The sequence below is a fragment of the Rhopalosiphum padi genome, chromosome 1 (genome assembly GCF_020882245.1).
Source record: "Rhopalosiphum padi isolate XX-2018 chromosome 1, ASM2088224v1, whole genome shotgun sequence".
NCBI classification, from domain to species: Eukaryota; Metazoa; Arthropoda; class Insecta; order Hemiptera; family Aphididae; genus Rhopalosiphum; species Rhopalosiphum padi.
This window is the reverse complement of record NC_083597.1, coordinates 49,118,438-49,139,852: the sequence shown is the minus strand read 5'-3', so window position 1 is coordinate 49,139,852 and position 21,415 is coordinate 49,118,438. Positions and strand designations below refer to the sequence as shown.

The window sequence follows — 21,415 nt, the reverse complement described above, 5'->3', positions numbered from 1 at the left end:
CTACGATTTCTTGATCAAACGAAACGCGGCGTGTAGCTGTGTGCTGCCGGGAGTCACAGACCATAATAAACGTCATGATAGGTAAAGGTAATTACTAATATTGATAGGACGAAAACGCCTAGAAATAGAAAATAGAAATTAATATTATATTATTATATAACGACACATTTTTGTGAGTTTGTGACCTCGACTATCGAGGGCATACCTTGTATTCTTTTAAGCGTAATTAAATGTTTGACGAGGGGAGTTTATAAATTTGTTGTTCATTAACATTTAAAATATCGATTATCTATTATTACAATGGTCGATCATACATTTACATATTTAAGTACCTAATGAAAAGGTACACTCGAAACCTACAATGTTCACAGCAACAATTTCACCAGTTTAGTTAAAAAATGCATCTTATACAGTTATACCTACCTATACTATTTACAACTATATATTATTCATTCTCATTTAACATTAGTTACCCTATAGTGGTTTAAGAAATTAGGTAGTTACTATAAAAACGTTTTTATTAACACTATCATTAAAAAAAAGAACATATTATTTGTTTTTTTTATGTTATTTAAAATCATTTTAAGTATTCAACAAAATTAAACAAATAAATAATTAATTAATTAATAACTTGATTAATCATAAATAGGTACCTACATACATTGTATTATATATTTTTATAAATATAATAAACATGATTTTTAAAATGTTTTAAATTAAGTGGAAAAAAACAGTTGTCATAGTGACTATTTAGTATAGAGTAGGTATTAAGATATTGAGTTAATTAGAAAACTAAATTATAGTTTAAAAAAAATTAATTTTCTAAATTATATCTTTATAAATTGTTAATTTTCAGACATTTCTCGGTATTCTGTTATTCGGTACCCACAGCTTTAATAAGTCATATTTATTCATATGAAACAAAACAAAACAAATACCATAATTGCAGTGCTCGAATTGGAAAAAAAATTGAGGACGGACGCTGGTTTTAGTTCAGAAAACGCCGTTCCATAGCAAATAAATTGTAAAGTAACCCGTTGTAAACTTCGTCCCCCACACCCCCTGTACATATAGTAAGGTGCTATAAAGCTAGTATTTCTCCTCGCTTAATTAAATGAAGGGGGACGCTGAAATCTATGAAAAATGAAAGCGGACTCCGTCCGCCTGCGTCCCCCCCAATTCAAGCACTGCATAATTTTAGGTGAGGAACTGAGGAGAAAATAGAAATAACAATAATAACATTAATAACAAATAAAAAAGACGATGGTACCTATCGTAGTCATAGTACTTTATTATCACAAATTAAACACAAGATTCACAAAAATACACATAGATAAATAGATATAATTAAGAATACGAATTAAGATAGTACTATCTTTTCTGTGCATGATAAAACAAACAAATTGTTTTATCATACTCCTGAATTTCGTGATAACAACAATTTACAATATTATTAAATAATGAATTATTACTAATTATATTTTACAGTATAATTATTATTGTTTAGTGTTTACTTTTATGTTTTTTTATGTAAATAATTGTTCTCAAGTCTCAATTGAACACGTAACTTTTTGTTTAAAATTAGCTAACACAGGTTAATAATGTCTTTATACGACGATTTCGATGTCGTTAAACAAAAATCTGATGGCTGGTCTTCGGGCATGAAACTCTTTCAGTCACAAATGCAGTTGAAAAAAGCAGCTCAAACTCAAGTTTGTGAATAGCTTAATTCAAATTTTATCTGCTTCTATAATGTATAGAAGGCATTACAATAATTTTATTTTTTAATCGGTTTAAACTTAAAACAAATATGGTATATTAAAGTATATTATTCCTTGGATTATATTTTTATTTTTAAATCAATATATTAATAATATTTATAGTTTAAGACAAAGATATTTTTGTTTTTAATTCAAAAGACAATTATGTTTTATTTTTAGCCAAGAAGAGAAGCAACCCGTAAATCAACATCAGTTTTAGCACCAGTAATTGATTTAAAGAAAAAAGATGACGATGAATCCATGTTTGATCCAGGACTTGGTTTTACAATTTTTCCAATGGCTCGAGTAATATAAATACTATTTAATATTTATTATCAAATATAACCATGTTATAATGTATATATTAATATGAAAAAACACTAATAGGAAGGAAAAAAACCACAACGTCCGTCATTTCCACCTATGGACTGGAATTTTGATGGCAATGAATATGATCCTATGATTCCTAATGATTATGAAAGAGTAGTTAGAGGTAAGCAACATTTATAGAACTATTCTAAGATGTTAATAAGTGATATACATTTTAAATATAATAATATTTAGATTTAAGAGACATGCGAGATAAAGAAAAAGAAAAGGAAGACGATGAAAGACGAAAACGTAGAGAAGAGCGAAATAAAAATAGAGATCCGTATGTTATATAACTATTTATAGAGGAAAATTAATTTGAACTCTAATTTATTTTTGGTATAGTGGCTACAATATGATGGATTTGCCAACTAGTTTTACACCTAACACGGATGAAAGACGCAAAACAGGATTTGCTGGATTTGGTGGACGTAAAGATAGTGATAGCGAAGAAGATGAACCAAAACCCATAAGTAGAATTCCTGGTGCTGCAATTGCTCCGCCTCCTTCATTGCAGGAATCATTTGTATCATCACCTGGACCACAACAATCTTCTGGAATTGGCATGGGCATGGGTGTTGCTGCTAAAATAATGGCCAAATATGGTTTTAAGGTAATAAAATTCAGCATCAGATACCTACAATTATACTTAAATTAATTTTGTTACCATTTTTTTCTCCCCCCTCCCTTTTAAGTTAAAAATTGTATATACAGTAAAATCCCGTTTCAATGAGCTCCAGGGGACCAAATTTTTTTTTCTCGTTATAACGGAAATTTTGTTGTAACGGGAATTTATTGTAATACACTGATCAATAGTTATGAATTAAATCCACTATGCAGCACATAGTCGTGCAATCAAAAATAATGTATTTAACATATCTATAATTCCAAGTATTTTTTTCAATACCTTAGTTGATTATTGATCAGTGTCAGCTCGTGGTATTTGCATAAGGTGTTGATGTTGCACAAATATTTTTATGTGTATTGTCAATAAAAACAGTATTTTTATACAGATACCAAAAATAACACACTTTAATTTTATAATGAGTTAAGAATAGTAAAATAAAAATAAATTAAGGAAAATAATGTATGGTGTATGGTAAGTTGTTTTTAGCAATTGTTGCTATGGCACAGCACAATAAAAAGAAGCACGCTTGTTAATGTCAAAAACTTTTCTTTTATTAATAAACAATTTATAAATTTCTAACTAAATTTTAACCAATCATATGTATTGTATAAATCTAACATTTTTTTTTTTTTTGTTTATATGTTCTTGTGCACTATGAATCACCTTTAGTATTGGTTGTTATAATAAATTATAAGGTAAATAATATAAATTATTGGAAATATTTTTTTGGTCATTGCCTAGGAGGGACAAGGATTGGGTAAAAAGGAACAAGGTATTTCAGTGGCTTTACAAGTTGAAAAAACAAGTAAAAGAGGTGGTAGGATTATTCATGAGAAACCAGGTGGTAATGTTTCACCTCCACCACCTATGTCTTCAATGGCACAAGATGATTTTGTTGCGCCTGCTCCACCACCTCCTAAACCTCTACAAAGTATCACAGAAATAATGAAAGAACAATCTAAGGTAATACTATATAGTTTTATTATAACTATTTTTAAATTAGACTTAAATTATTAAATAAAGACACTAATTAAATGAAAATAGGTAGTACTATTACGAAATATGGTTGGACCTGGTGAGGTTGATCAAGATCTTGAACCTGAAGTAAAAGACGAATGCAACACTAAATATGGAGATGTCAACAAAGTAGTTATATATGAAGTTCCAAATGTTGATCATGAAGAAGCTGTACGAATATTTGTAGAATTTAAACGTATTGAATCAGCAATCAAAGGTAATATCATTGTAAATATATTTATGTTTTAATAATTATATTTTTTTTAATATTACAGCTGTTGTAGACCTAAATGGAAGATTTTTTGGTGGTAGACAAGTAAAAGCTGGATTTTATAGTGCAGAAAAATTAAATAGTTATCAGCTTCTCGATTAAAATTAACTATTTAATAATAAAAAAATAATTGCATTGTATAATTTTAATATATTTGGACAAATTTTGATCAATAAATTAACTGTATAAAATAGCTTAGTTTTTTTTTTAATATACCTAATCATTTTATTCTAAAATCCAAACAGATGCAGTTGAAAATCCTCGATTTTCCAAACAACAATTCTCTGTTAATTTGTATTCTTCAAGTTTTTTTAATCGCTCCTGTAAATGACGTTTGGGCTTAAAACAATGTCTACCCGGATCACCGATCAGAATTGTCTTCCCTTGGTTAGACAGCGTATCCAACCATTTCCACAGTACATCAGCTATATCTTGTGAATAAAACATATCTCCAACAATGATAACTTCCCATTGTGAACAATCATTGAACAAAATATTCTTGGACAAAACATCAATGTTGATGTTGTTTAACTGAGCATTTAGTTTGGCTGCTACACATGCAACTGTTCAGAACGAAAAATGAATTTGCATGAGAAAAATGTAATTAAAAGAATGACTTACCCGGATCTATGTCATTAGCTGTAACTTTATTAGCACCTGCTAAAGCTGATGCAAGACTGCATGCAGCACTACCACTACCGATATCCAAAATTGTTTTGTTATTCACATACTTGCTGTTATCTAGTATAAACCTAAAACCAAATAAAGAAATATTGGGTTAAAGATATGAATATAAATATATAATTTTTCATAATTTGTTTTACCTGGAAATAGCTTGGCCACCAGGCCAATAAAATGCCCAGAATGGATCGTCAAACTGACATTCACTTGCAGGTGAATGCCACAGCTGGCATTTTTCAGTAATTAAATGCAATTTTATTTCAGGAGTCAAGTGATTTGTACACACGACAGTTGCATTTCTTATTTGTTTAGCATAATTTTGTTCACTGCGGGTATAATAATTTTTGGAAATTGTTTTTATTGAATCTATAATACTATGGTACCTCATATTATGGATTAAAAGAATATATATCTCATATAAACTCTTTAATTATAAGTTATCTAAATCTTCATTATTATATTACGTTGTATTAATAGTAAATCAACAAAAGTATAATCGCCAATCAGAATTTTTATACATAGCATGTGGCACAATTTAAAATTAATGATGCAGCTTAAGATAATTATAATTATTTCAAATATCTATAAGTTTTCAGGTTCGAAACTCATTGAGAATTAGAAACGAAAATTCAAAATATTAATAAAATCAAAAAAAAAACGAAAAATATTTACCATTGAACTATAATACTATATAACTATCATATAGTTCAATGTATGATACCAAAGCACAGACTTCAGTGGCGTAGCCAGGGCCAGTGGAGCCCGAGGGGCCATGCCCCCCTCCCCTATCGACCGTGTTTTTATTATTGTTTTTATATCAGTACCTACGTCCATAGAGTATAAAAAAAAATAGAAATGTTATTTATTATCTATAGCTGTAGTACCTAGTTCGATTACAAACGTTACCAGTTGTTTTGTCTAGGTGATCAGCATGACAGCATTGAATTTTATATAATATTTTATAGTCTAGAAATTCGTTCGTTTATTCCGGTACACAATAATAATATTTCCAGTATCTTTTAGTTTATACCGGGATACCAAATCGGAGTATACCAGTATATCAAGAAACTTTTTAAAGTAAAAAAAATGAAGTAATTAATGAGCTATGAATTTTATCAAAATATTACATGATAAGAGTTGTGATATGCAAAATAAGAAATTAAGAAAAAGAGGGGATTACACATTTTTATCGGTGAACGGTCACATAGAATAGATCCCTCGACAGCTAGATCCCAATGACTAACTGACGCAAGAGGATCCAATTAACGCGAGATTAAAATGACGCATACGGATCTAATTGATGGGGGATTAAAATAATCATAAGGATTTTACAAATTAATTAATTTTGTAATTAGTATTATTAATTTTTAATTATCAATGTATTTAAATGCTTTTATGATATTATATTGTAGTAACACTAGTATAACAGTTGTTATCTAACATTATCCATATAAATATATAATTTTTGTTTAATAGACAATTAAAAAATATTTTCTTGTATAATCTAATGTTTTAATAATATACGCAAAAATTATTTCATAAATAAAGCTTTCATAATGTTAGGTTTCGTTTATATATCTAATAAAAAATTAAAATGTAGTAACTGAAGTTACTGAACATTTTACTTCTCAGTTAAAATAGCCATAACTCATGTCTGGTCACCATCTTATGTTATTTTTATATTAATCAGAATAGTATATAACTTAATATAACTATATAACTATAGCTACTATTATATTATTATTATTGCTTAAAAGTTTTAACTTTATACATATTCTCACTCCCAGTCTCAGAGGTAAGTCGTAAGTCCAGTGGCGATCTATATTTCGTGTTATGGGGAAAAAATGCTGGTGTTAGACCCACCTACTAAAAAATTGTTTAGTTAGTTAAGTTCGAATGGTACTATATTTATTTCTAATTATATACATACAAGATACTGCATAACAAACTATTTTTGATTATCAGCCACCTACCCATAAATATTTCTGGGGGATATCCCCAGTTCATACCCGTGTTCGGCGCTACTGTTAGTACCAAATTTGAATATTGACAAAACTGGATATTTAAAAAAATATATTGTTTAAAGACACCAATTCATGAATTATTATTTAACACTAAAAAAGAAGTATTCAAAATATTATGTAGATTAGTTTTAAGATGTTTAAGCCATAAACTTATTAACACCTGTTTTTTAAGTAAAAAAAAGCAAAAAACTAACAAGTGGCGTGGCTGGCCGTAATGTAAATTCAAAATCTCGATTATTTCGTGTTTTCTTGCACGATAACTGTTTCGGTTACCCGTCTTACGATTCGTGTAAAGTTTCAGAATTGAAATATAAATCCTTCCCCGCCGATAACTTGCATAAGAGTTTTTTTTTCAAAAATGTGGTTTTTACAGTACTTAGGTGGGTAAAATTTAGATGAATCAGATTTTTTTGATATAAAAAGAAAGTACTACGGTGCCTCTTGCAAGCTACGACGTTTTTAAAATCATCGCAAGTATGTTTCTATGTTAAAAATTCGAATATTTATTTATTTAGGGGAAATCAAGCAAAAAAACTAACAGGTGGCGTGGCCGGCCGTAATGTAAATTCAAAATGTCGATTATTTCGTGTTTTCTTGCGCGATAACTTTTTCGGTTACCCGTCTTACGATTCGTGTAAAGTTTCAGAGTTGAATTATAAATCCTTCCCCGCGAAAACTTGCATAAGAGTATTTTTCAAATATTATTATGAAATATGAGATATTTCGTAATAATATTATGTTAAACATCAATTTCCGAGCCCTAGTCTTTATTACTTTTTAATTGGATCCTTATTGGCTATTATTATTATACATAATTCCTTTGTTTTATACAATAAATCAACTTTTAAAAATGTTCACCTGCATGTCGACGTGTTATAAAATTTAAGATACACCTATATAACATATATAAATATACATATATATATTTTTTTTTTCATTGAAATAAAATATTTCAATTTTTTTGGTCAAACGGATATAAAACTCGCTTACCATAAAAATAAGGGTGCCGTGCTTTATAATAAAGCCTTATAACAGTTATAATTTATTATAAAGTTTTCCAATTGCCATTATTGAAGTTAAAATATTTAGAAAATCGGTTTCAATTTGTTTTTATAAACATATTCTGAGTATTATCAAAATTAGAACAGTTATCAAATAATTTTGTCGATAAAAATTCGTACATTTTATGTAAATTGTACTAATTATTAAACATGCGGTTGATGGATTGACCATAAAAATAGTATAATAGTTATGCCTTAAATACATTTTTCTGTAGTCTAACAATAATAACAACCAGTGTTGTCATAGTGTTATTTCATTAAGTACCTATATTCTAAAATTCAAAGGTTAGAAATATATTAAAAAGTATTTATGAACTATAAAGGTAGAGAAGATATTATATTCTATTTATTGTAAAACTAAAAACGTAAAAGAAATCTTGATTAATTCTATCAAGCGCGTAAATGTGACCATGTGGAAGTAATTTATAAGTCATACCTATAAATGTAGTGGAAATTTTGAGAAATTGACTTTATTCTAGAAGACATTTTAATAACAGAAACAGAATCTGTGGTGATGACAATAACCGAGATGGAACTCTACATCTTACTTCATACTGAAGTACCAATGTTGACTAATATTTTAATTTATAATATTTATTAATTCAAAAATGATAAACTGTAATGAATGTACAAAATAAAAGGTGGTTTTACTAAACATACAGCTACTTACAATAGGTACCCCCAAAACAAAAAAAAGGACACAGAGAGGTTTAAATTGCCACAATGCCACATCTTACCTTTTGTATATTTATCACCTATGCTTCTGGTCATAAGTCATAGAGGAAATAAGAAAGTTTAGTGTCATAAAGAAAAGTGTATATAATATATGTATAAAATATATGTATTTTTACTGCTTTCAATGGAAATATGGAGGATTTTAATGAATTTTATGGATATTTACGGCATTTTAATGGATATTTGGATGAATTTTAATAAAATATAAGGATATTTACGGCATTATCATGGAAACATGGAGGAATTTAATGAATTATATGGATATTTACTTTATTTTATGGAAATATGGAGGAATTTTAACTATTATATAAATATTTACCGTTATTATAAGGGAATACGGTTGAGTTTTAACGGTTTTACAGCTTTTAATGGGAATACAGAGGAATTTTAATTATTTTTAATGAAATATTTGTATTTTTACAGTATTTTAACGGAAATATGGAGGATTTTTATGAATTATATGGATATTTACGGCATTTTAATAGAAATATGGAGGATTATAATGAAATATAAGGATATTTACCGTTTTTTAATAGAAATATGGAGGATTTTAATGAATTTTATGGATACCTACGGCATTTTAATAGAAATATGGAGGATTATAATGACATATAAGGATATTCACGGCATTTTAATGGAAATAAGGAGGATTTTAATGAATTATATGGATATTTACGGCATTTTAATAGAAATATGGAGGAATTTAATGAATTATATGGATATTTACTTTATTTTATGGAAATATGGTGGAATTTTAACTATTATATAAATATTTACCGTTATTATAAGGGAATACGGTTGAGTTTTAACGGTTTTATAGCTTTTAATGGGAATACGGAGGAATTTTAATTATTTTTAATGAAATATATGTATTTTTACTGCTTTTAATGGAAATATGGAGGAATTTTATGGGTTTTTCTAAGAAATTTGTGGATAATTACGGCGTTTAATGGAAATATGCAGGATTTTAATGGATTAAATGGATATTTACGGCATTTTATTAGAAATATAGAGGAATTTAATGAAATATATGGATATTTACGGCATTTTAATGGAAATATGGAGGATTTTAATGAATTATATGGATATTTACGGCATTTTAATAGAAATATGGAGGATTATAATGAAATATAAGGATATTTACGGCATTTTAATAGAAATATGGAGGAATTTTAACGGTTTTACAGCTATTGATGGAAATATGGAAGAATTAAATAGGTTTTTCTCAGAAATTTTTGAATATTTACAGCTTTTAATGGAAATATGGAGGAATTTTAACTATTTTATAAATATTTACCCTTATTTAATGGGAATACGGAGGAATTTTAATTATTTTTAATGAAATATATGTATTTTTACTGCTTTCAATGGAAATATGGAGGAATTTTATGGGTTTTTCTAAGAAATTTGTGGATAATTACGGCATTTAATGGAAATATGCAGATTTTAATGGATAAAATGGAAATTTACGGCATTTTATTAGAAATATGGAGGAATTTAATGAAATATATGGATATTTACTTTATTTTATGGAAATATGGAGGAATTTTAACTATTATATAAATAATTACCATTATTATAAGGGAATGTTATGGATATTTACCGCTATATTATGGGAATATGGAAGAGTTTTAATTGTTTTTAATGAAATCTATATATTTATTACGGCTTTTAATGGAAATATGGAGGATTTTAATGAATTTTATGGATATTTACGGCATTTTAATGGATATTTGGAGGAATTTTAATAAAATATAAGGATATTTACGGCATTATCATGGAAACATGGAGGATTTTAATGAATTATATGGATATTTACGGTATTTTAATAGAAATATGGAGGATTATAATGAAATATAAGGATATTTACGGCATTATCATGGAAACATGGAGGATTTTAATGAATTTTATGGATATTTACGGCATTTTAATAGAAATATGGAGGAATTTAATGAATTATATGGATATTTACTTTATTTTATGGAAATATGGAGGAATTTTAACTATTATATAAATATTTACCGTTATTATAAGGGAATACGGTTGAGTTTTAACGGTTTTACAGCTTTTAATGGGAATACGGAGGAATTTTAATTATTTTTAATGAAATATTTGTATTTTTACCGTATTATAACGGAAATATGGAGGATTTTTATGAATTATATGGATATTTACGGCATTTTAATAGAAATATGGAGGATTATAATGAAATATAAGGAAATTTACGGCATTTTAATGGAAATATGGAGGATTTTAATGAATTATATGGATATTTACGGCATTTTAATGGAAATATGGAGGAATTTTAACGGTTTTACAGCTATTGATGGAAATATGGAAGAATTATATAGGTTTTTCTCAGAAATTTTTGAATATTTACGGCTTTTTATGGAAATATGGAGGAATTTTAACTATTTTATAAATATTTACCCTTATTTAATGAAAATACGGAGAAATTTTAATTATTTTATAAATATTTACCTTTATTTAATGAGAATACGTAGGAATTTTATATTATTTTTAATGAAATATATGTATTTTTACTGCTTTTAATGGAAATATGGATGAATTTTATGGGTTTTTCTAAGAAATTTGTGGATAATTACGGCGTTTAATGGAAATATGCAGGATTTTAATAGATTAAATGGATATTTACGGCATTTTATTAGAAATATGGAGGAATTTAATGAAATATATGGATATTTACGGCATTTTAATGGAAATATGGAGGATTTTAATGAATTATATGGATATTTACGGCATTTTAATAGAAATATGGAGGATTATTATGAAATATAAGGATATTTACGGCATTTTAATGGAAATATGGAGGATTTTAATGAATTATATGGATATTTACGGCATTTTAATAGAAATATGGATGATTATAATGAAATATAAGGATATTTACAGCATTTTAATGGAAATATGGAGGATTTTAATGAATTATATGGATATTTACGGCATTTTAATAGAAATATGGATGATTATAATGAAATATAAGGATATTTACGGCATTTTAATGGAAATATGGAGGAATTTTAATTATTTTTAATGAAATATATATATTTTTACTATTTTATATTGGAAATATGGAGGAATATTAATAATGTTATGGATATTTACCGCTATATTATGGGAATATTGAGGATTTTTAATCGTTTTTAAAGAAATGTATTTATTTAAACGGATTTTGAAGGAAATAAGGAGTATTTTAATGAAATATAAGAATATTTATGGCATTTTAATAGAAATATGGAGGAATTTTAACCATTTTATAAATATTTATTGTTATATAATGGGAAAACGGAGGAATTTTAACTATTTTATAAATATTTACCCTTATTTAATGGGAATACGGAGGAATTTTAATTATTTTTAATGAAATATATGTATTTTTACTGCTTTTAATGGAAATATGGAGGAATTTTATGGGTTTTTCTAAGAAATTTGTGGATAATTACGGCGTTTAATGGAAATATGCAGGATTTTAATGGATTAAATGGATATTTACGGCATTTTATTAGAAATATGGTGGAATTTAATGAAATATATGGATATTTACTTTATTTTTGAAATATGGAGGAATTTTAACTATTATATAAATAATTACCATTATTATAAGGGAATGTTATGGATATTTACCGCTATATAATGGGAATATGGAGGAGTTTTAATTGTTTTTAATGAAATCTATATATTTATTACGGCTTTTAATGGAAATATGGAGGATTTTAATGAATTTTATGGATATTTACGGCATTTTAATGGATATTTGGAGGAATTTTAATAAAATATAAGGATATTTACGGCATTATCATGGAAACATGGAGGATTTTAATGAATTATATGGATATTTACGGTATTTTAATAGAAATATGGAGGATTATAATGAAATATAAGGATATTTACGGCATTTTAATGGAAATATGGAGGAATTTTAACGGTTTTACAGCTATTGATGGAAATATGGAAGAATTATATAGGTTTTTCTCAGAAATTTTTGAATATTTACGGCTTTTTATGGAAATATGGAGGAATTTTATGGGTTTTTCTAAGAAATTTGTGGATAATTACGGCGTTTAATGGAAATATGCAGGATTTTAATGGATTAAATGGATATTTACGGCATTTTATTAGAAATATGGAGGAATTTTAACTATTATATAAATAATTACCATTATTATAAGGGAATGTTATGGATATTTACCGCTATATAATGGGAATATGGAGGAGTTTTAATTGTTTTTAATGAAATCTATATATTTATTACGGCTTTTAATGGAAATATGGAGGATTTTAATGAATTTTATGGATATTTACGGCATTTTAATGGAAATATGGAGGATTATAATGAAATATAAGGATATTTACGGCATTTTAATGGAAATATGGAGGAATTTTAACGGTTTTACAGCTATTGATGGAAATATGGAAGAATTATATAGGTTTTTCTCAGAAATTTTTGAATATTTACGGCTTTTTATGGAAATATGGAGGAATTTTAACTATTTTATAAATATTTACCCTTATTTAATGAAAATACGGAGAAATTTTAATTATTTTATAAATATTTACCTTTATTTAATGAGAATACGTAGGAATTTTATATTATTTTTAATGAAATATATGTATTTTTACTGCTTTTAATGGAAATATGGAGGAATTTTAATTATTTTTAATGAAATATTTGTATTTTTACCGTATTATAACGGAAATATGGAGGATTTTTATGAATTATATGGATATTTACGGCATTTTAATAGAAATATGGAGGATTATAATGAAATATAAGGAAATTTACGGCATTTTAATGGAAATATGGAGGATTTTAATGAATTATATGGATATTTACGGCATTTTAATAGAAATATGGATGATTATAATGAAATATAAGGATATTTACGGCATTTTAATGGAAATATGGAGGAATTTTAATTATTTTTAATGAAATATATATATTTTTACTATTTTATATTGGAAATATGGAGGAATATTAATAATGTTATGGATATTTACCGCTATATTATGGGAATATTGAGGATTTTTAATCGTTTTTAAAGAAATGTATTTATTTAAACGGATTTTGAAGGAAATAAGGAGTATTTTAATGAAATATAAGAATATTTATGGCATTTTAATAGAAATATGGAGGAATTTTAACCATTTTATAAATATTTATTGTTATATAATGGGAAAACGGAGGAATTTTAACTATTTTATAAATATTTACCCTTATTTAATGGGAATACGGAGGAATTTTAATTATTTTTAATGAAATATATGTATTTTTACTGCTTTTAATGGAAATATGGAGGAATTTTATGGGTTTTTCTAAGAAATTTGTGGATAATTACGGCGTTTAATGGAAATATGCAGGATTTTAATGGATTAAATGGATATTTACGGCATTTTATTAGAAATATGGAGGAATTTAATGAAATATATGGATATTTACTTTATTTTTGAAATATGGAGGAATTTTAACTATTATATAAATAATTACCATTATTATAAGGGAATGTTATGGATATTTACCGCTATATAATGGGAATATGGAGGAGTTTTAATTGTTTTTAATGAAATCTATATATTTATTACGGCTTTTAATGGAAATATGGAGGATTTTAATGAATTTTATGGATATTTACGGCATTTTAATGGAAATATGGAGGATTATAATGAAATATAAGGATATTTACGGCATTTTAATGGAAATATGGAGGAATTTTAACGGTTTTACAGCTATTGATGGAAATATGGAAGAATTATATAGGTTTTTCTCAGAAATTTTTGAATATTTACGGCTTTTTATGGAAATATGGAGGAATTTTAACTATTTTATAAATATTTACCCTTATTTAATGAAAATACGGAGAAATTTTAATTATTTTATAAGTATTTACCTTTATTTAATGAGAATACGTAGGAATTTTATATTATTTTTAATGAAATATATGTATTTTTACTGCTTTTAATGGAAATATGGAGGAATTTTAATTATTTTTAATGAAATATTTGTATTTTTACCGTATTATAACGGAAATATGGAGGATTTTTATGAATTATATGGATATTTACGGCATTTTAATAGAAATATGGAGGATTATAATGAAATATAAGGAAATTTACGGCATTTTAATGGAAATATGGAGGATTTTAATGAATTATATGGATATTTACGGCATTTTAATAGAAATATGGATGATTATAATGAAATATAAGGATATTTACGGCATTTTAATGGAAATATGGAGGAATTTTAATTATTTTTAATGAAATATATATATTTTTACTATTTTATATTGGAAATATGGAGGAATATTAATAATGTTATGGATATTTACCGCTATATTATGGGAATATTGAGGATTTTTAATCGTTTTTAAAGAAATGTATTTATTTAAACGGATTTTGAAGGAAATAAGGAGTATTTTAATGAAATATAAGAATATTTATGGCATTTTAATAGAAATATGGAGGAATTTTAACCATTTTATAAATATTTATTGTTATATAATGGGAAAACGGAGGAATTTTAACTATTTTATAAATATTTACCCTTATTTAATGGGAATACGGAGGAATTTTAATTATTTTTAATGAAATATATGAATTTTTACTGCTTTTAATGGAAATATGGAGGAATTTTATGGGTTTTTCTAAGAAATTTGTGGATAATTACGGCGTTTAATGGAAATATGCAGGATTTTAATGGATTAAATGGATATTTACGGCATTTTATTAGAAATATGGAGGAATTTAATGAAATATATGGATATTTACTTTATTTTTGAAATATGGAGGAATTTTAACTATTATATAAATAATTACCATTATTATAAGGGAATGTTATGGATATTTACCGCTATATAATGGGAATATGGAGGAGTTTTAATTGTTTTTAATGAAATCTATATATTTATTACGGCTTTTAATGGAAATATGGAGGATTTTAATGAATTTTATGGATATTTACGGCATTTTAATGGATATTTGGAGGAATTTTAATAAAATATAAGGATATTAACGGCATTTTAATGGAAATATGGAGGAATTTTAACGGTTTTACAGCTATTGATGGAAATATGGAAGAATTATATAGGTTTTTCTCAGAAATTTTTGAATATTTACGGCTTTTTATGGAAATATGGAGGAATTTTAACTATTTTATAAATATTTACCCTTATTTAATGAAAATACGGAGAAATTTTAATTATTTTATAAGTATTTACCTTTATTTAATGAGAATACGTAGGAATTTTATATTATTTTTAATGAAATATATGTATTTTTACTGCTTTTAATGGAAATATGGAGGAATTTTAATTATTTTTAATGAAATATTTGTATTTTTACCGTATTATAACGGAAATATGGAGGATTTTTATGAATTATATGGATATTTACGGCATTTTAATAGAAATATGGAGGATTATAATGAAATATAAGGAAATTTACGGCATTTTAATGGAAATATGGAGGATTTTAATGAATTATATGGATATTTACGGCATTTTAATAGAAATATGGATGATTATAATGAAATATAAGGATATTTACGGCATTTTAATGGAAATATGGAGGAATTTTAATTATTTTTAATGAAATATATATATTTTTACTATTTTATATTGGAAATATGGAGGAATATTAATAATGTTATGGATATTTACCGCTATATTATGGGAATATTGAGGATTTTTAATCGTTTTTAAAGAAATGTATTTATTTAAACGGATTTTGAAGGAAATAAGGAGTATTTTAATGAAATATAAGAATATTTATGGCATTTTAATAGAAATATGGAGGAATTTTAACCATTTTATAAATATTTATTGTTATATAATGGGAAAACGGAGGAATTTTAACTATTTTATAAATATTTACCCTTATTTAATGGGAATACGGAGGAATTTTAATTATTTTTAATGAAATATATGAATTTTTACTGCTTTTAATGGAAATATGGAGGAATTTTATGGGTTTTTCTAAGAAATTTGTGGATAATTACGGCGTTTAATGGAAATATGCAGGATTTTAATGGATTAAATGGATATTTACGGCATTTTATTAGAAATATGGAGGAATTTAATGAAATATATGGATATTTACTTTATTTTTGAAATATGGAGGAATTTTAACTATTATATAAATAATTACCATTATTATAAGGGAATGTTATGGATATTTACCGCTATATAATGGGAATATGGAGGAGTTTTAATTGTTTTTAATGAAATCTATATATTTATTACGGCTTTTAATGGAAATATGGAGGATTTTAATGAATTTTATGGATATTTACTGCATTTTAATAGAAATATGGAGGATTATAATGAAATATAAGGATATTTACGGCATTTTAATGGAAATATGGAGGAATTTTAACGGTTTTACAGCTATTGATGGAAATATGGAAGAATTATATAGGTTTTTCTCAGAAATTTTTGAATATTTACGGCTTTTTATGGAAATATGGAGGAATTTTAACTATTTTATAAATATTTACCCTTATTTAATGAAAATACGGAGAAATTTTAATTATTTTATAAATATTTACCTTTATTTAATGAGAATACGTAGGAATTTTATATTATTTTTAATGAAATATATGTATTTTTACTGCTTTTAATGGAAATATGGAGGAATTTTATGGGTTTTTCTAAGAAATTTGTGGATAATTACGGCGTTTAATGGAAATATGCAGGATTTTAATAGATTAAATGGATATTTACGGCATTTTATTAGAAATATGGAGGAATTTAATGAAATATATGGATATTTACGGCATTTTAATGGAAATATGGAGGATTTCAATGAATTATATGGATATTTACGGCATTTTAATAGAAATATGGAGGATTATTATGAAATATAAGGATATTTACGGCATTTTAATGGAAATATGGAGGATTTTAATGAATTATATGGATATTTACGGCATTTTAATAGAAATATGGATGATTATAATGAAATATAAGGATATTTACGGCATTTTAATGGAAATATGGAGGATTTTAATGAATTATATGGATATTTACGGCATTTTAATAGAAATATGGATGATTATAATGAAATATAAGGAAATTTACGGCATTTTAATGGAAATATGGAGGATTTTAATGAATTATATGGATATTTACGGCATTTTAATAGAAATATGGATGATTATAATGAAATATAAGGATATTTACGGCATTTTAATGGAAATATGGAGGAATTTTAATTATTTTTAATGAAATATATATATTTTTACTATTTTATATTGGAAATATGGAGGAATATTAATAATGTTATGGATATTTACCGCTATATTATGGGAATATTGAGGATTTTTAATCGTTTTTAAAGAAATGTATTTATTTAAACGGATTTTGAAGGAAATAAGGAGTATTTTAATGAAATATAAGAATATTTATGGCATTTTAATAGAAATATGGAGGAATTTTAACCATTTTATAAATATTTATTGTTATATAATGGGAAAACGGAGGAATTTTAACTATTTTATAAATATTTACCCTTATTTAATGGGAATACGGAGGAATTTTAATTATTTTTAATGAAATATATGAATTTTTACTGCTTTTAATGGAAATATGGAGGAATTTTATGGGTTTTTCTAAGAAATTTGTGGATAATTACGGCGTTTAATGGAAATATGCAGGATTTTAATGGATTAAATGGATATTTACGGCATTTTATTAGAAATATGGAGGAATTTAATGAAATATATGGATATTTACTTTATTTTTGAAATATGGAGGAATTTTAACTATTATATAAATAATTACCATTATTATAAGGGAATGTTATGGATATTTACCGCTATATAATGGGAATATGGAGGAGTTTTAATTGTTTTTAATGAAATCTATATATTTATTAAGGCTTTTAATGGAAATATGGAGGATTTTAATGAATTTTATGGATATTTACGGCATTTTAATGGATATTTGGAGGAATTTTAATAAAATATAAGGATATTAACGGCATTTTAATGGAAATATAGAGGAATTTTAATGAATTATATGGATATTTACTGCATTTTAATAGAAATATGGAGGATTATAATGAAATATAAGGATATTTACGGCATTTTAATGGAAATATGGAGGAATTTTAACGGTTTTACAGCTATTGATGGAAATATGGAAGAATTATATAGGTTTTTCTCAGAAATTTTTGAATATTTACGGCTTTTTATGGAAATATGGAGGAATTTTAACTATTTTATAAATATTTACCCTTATTTAATGAAAATACGGAGAAATTTTAATTATTTTATAAATATTTACCTTTATTTAATGAGAATACGTAGGAATTTTATATTATTTTTAATGAAATATATGTATTTTTACTGCTTTTAATGGAAATATGGAGGAATTTTATGGGTTTTTCTAAGAAATTTGTGGATAATTACGGCGTTTAATGGAAATATGCAGGATTTTAATAGATTAAATGGATATTTACGGCATTTTATTAGAAATATGGAGGAATTTAATGAAATATATGGATATTTACGGCATTTTAATGGAAATATGGAGGATTTCAATGAATTATATGGATATTTACGGCATTTTAATAGAAATATGGAGGATTATTATGTAATATAAGGATATTTACGGCATTTTAATGGAAATATGGAGGATTTTAATGAATTTTATGGATATTTACGGCATTTTAATAGAAATATGGATGATTATAATGAAATATAAGGATATTTACGGCATTTTAATGGAAATATGGAGGATTTTAATGAATTATATGGATATTTACGGCATTTTAATAGAAATATGGATGATTATAATGAAATATAAGGATATTTACGGCATTTTAATGGAAATATGGAGGAATTTTAATTATTTTTAATGAAATATATATATTTTTACTATTTTATATTGGAAATATGGAGGAATATTAATAATGTTATGGATATTTACCGCTATATTATGGGAATATTGAGGATTTTTAATCGTTTTTAAAGAAATGTATTTATTTAAACGGATTTTGAAGGAAATAAGGAGTATTTTAATGAAATATAAGAATATTTATGGCATTTTAATAGAAATATGGAGGAATTTTAACCATTTTATAAATATTTATTGTTATATAATGGGAAAACGGAGGAATTTTAACTATTTTATAAATATTTACCCTTATTTAATGGGAATACGGAGGAATTTTAATTATTTTTAATGAAATATATGTATTTTTACTGCTTTTAATGGAAATATGGAGGAATTTTATGGGTTTTTCTAAGAAATTTGTGGATAATTACGGCGTTTAATGGAAATATGCAGGATTTTAATGGATTAAATGGATATTTACGGCATTTTATTAGAAATATGGAGGAATTTAATGAAATATATGGATATTTACTTTATTTTTGAAATATGGAGGAATTTTAACTATTATATAAATAATTACCATTATTATAAGGGAATGTTATGGATATTTACCGCTATTTAATGGGAATATGGAGGAGTTTTAATTGTTTTTAATGAAATCTTTATATTTATTACGGCTTTTAATGGAAATATGGAGGAATTTTATGAATTTTATGGATATTTACGGCATTTTAATGGATATTTGGAGGAATTTTAATAAAATTTAATGATATTAACGGCATTTTAATGGAAATATGGAGGAATTTTAATGAATTATATGGATATTTACTGCATTTTAATAGAAATATGGAGGATTATAATGAAATATAAGGATATTTACGGCATTTTAATGGAAATATGGAGGAATTTTAACGGTTTTACAGCTATTGATGGAAATATGGAAGAATTATATAGGTTTTTCTCAGAAATTTTTGAATATTTACGGCTTTTTATGGAAATATGGAAATTTAACTATTTTATAAATATTTACCCTTATTTAATGAAAATACGGAGAAATTTTAATTATTTTATAAATATTTACCTTTATTTAATAAGAATACGTAAGAATTTTATATTATTTTTAATGAAATATATGTATTTTTACTGCTTTTAATGGAAATACGGAGGAATTTTATGGGTTTTTCTAAGAAATTTGTGGATAATTACGGCGTTTAATGGAAATATGCAGGATTTTAATGGATTAAATGGATATTTACGGCATTTTATTAGAAATATGGAGGAATTTAATGAAATATATGGATATTTACTTTATTTTTGAAATATGGAGGAATTTTAACTATTATATAAATAATTACCATTATTATAAGGGAATGTTATGGATATTTACCGCTATTTAATGGGAATATGGAGGAGTTTTAATTGTTTTTAATGAAATCTATATATTTATTACGGCTTTTAATGGAAATATGGAGGAATTTTATGAATTTTATGGATATTTACGGCATTTTAATGGATATTTGGAGGAATTTTAATAAAATTTAAGGATATTAACGGCATTTTAATGGAAATATGGAGGAATTTTAATGAATTATATGGATATTTACTGCATTTTAATAGAAATATGGAGGATTATAATGAAATATAAGGATATTTACGGCATTTTAATGGAAATATGGAGGAATTTTAACGGTTTTACAGCTATTGATGGAAATATGGAAGAATTATATAGGTTTTTCTCAGAAATTTTTGAATATTTACGGCTTTTTATGGAAATATGGAGGAATTTTAACTATTTTATAAATATTTACCCTTATTTAATGAAAATACGGAGAAATTTTAATTATTTTATAAATATTTACCTTTATTTAATGAGAATACGTAGGAATTTTATATTATTTTTAATGAAATATATGTATTTTTACTGCTTTTAATGGAAATATGGAGGAATTTTATGGGTTTTTCTAAGAAATTTGTGGATAATTACGGCGTTTAATGGAAATATGCAGGATTATAATG

The 21,415-nt window shown here is 25.2% G+C and overlaps 2 protein-coding genes across 2 annotated transcripts; one reads left to right on the top strand and one right to left on the bottom strand.

Annotated features, from left to right (window-relative positions):
* Window positions 1-1,438: 1,438 nt before the first annotated feature.
* LOC132932245 (splicing factor 45) lies at window positions 1,439-4,238 on the top strand. The gene is made up of 8 exons (XM_060998520.1): window positions 1,439-1,712; window positions 1,941-2,066; window positions 2,148-2,253; window positions 2,325-2,412; window positions 2,475-2,742; window positions 3,499-3,720; window positions 3,802-3,991; window positions 4,050-4,238. Exons 1-8 carry the CDS (start codon window positions 1,602-1,604, stop codon window positions 4,145-4,147), a joined length of 1,209 nt encoding a protein of 402 aa, XP_060854503.1. The 5' UTR covers window positions 1,439-1,601; the 3' UTR covers window positions 4,148-4,238.
* LOC132932246 (electron transfer flavoprotein beta subunit lysine methyltransferase-like) lies at window positions 4,176-5,848 on the bottom strand. The gene is made up of 4 exons (XM_060998521.1): window positions 5,633-5,848; window positions 4,870-5,550; window positions 4,667-4,797; window positions 4,176-4,608 (listed from the first exon to the last, which is right to left on the bottom strand). Exons 2-4 carry the CDS (start codon window positions 5,112-5,114, stop codon window positions 4,271-4,273), a joined length of 714 nt encoding a protein of 237 aa, XP_060854504.1. The 5' UTR covers window positions 5,115-5,550; window positions 5,633-5,848; the 3' UTR covers window positions 4,176-4,270.
* Window positions 5,849-21,415: the final 15,567 nt, after the last annotated feature.

Bases quoted from the DNA above. Each gene is read 5' to 3' on its own strand.
- LOC132932246 (XM_060998521.1), bottom strand. From the start codon at position 5,114: ATGAGGTACCATAGTATTATAGATTCAATAAAAACAATTTCCAAAAAT. The intron at 4,798-4,869 runs GTAAAACAAATT...ATTTGGTTTTAG, and splicing joins GGTGGCCAAGCTATTTCCAG to GTTTATACTAGATAACAGCA. The intron at 4,609-4,666 runs GTAAGTCATTCT...CGTTCTGAACAG, and splicing joins AGCTAATGACATAGATCCGG to TTGCATGTGTAGCAGCCAAA.
- LOC132932245 (XM_060998520.1), top strand. From the start codon at position 1,602: ATGTCTTTATACGACGATTTCGATGTCGTTAAACAAAAATCTGATGGC. The intron at 2,067-2,147 runs GTAATATAAATA...AAACACTAATAG, and splicing joins CAATTTTTCCAATGGCTCGA to GAAGGAAAAAAACCACAACG. The intron at 2,254-2,324 runs GTAAGCAACATT...AATAATATTTAG, and splicing joins TTATGAAAGAGTAGTTAGAG to ATTTAAGAGACATGCGAGAT.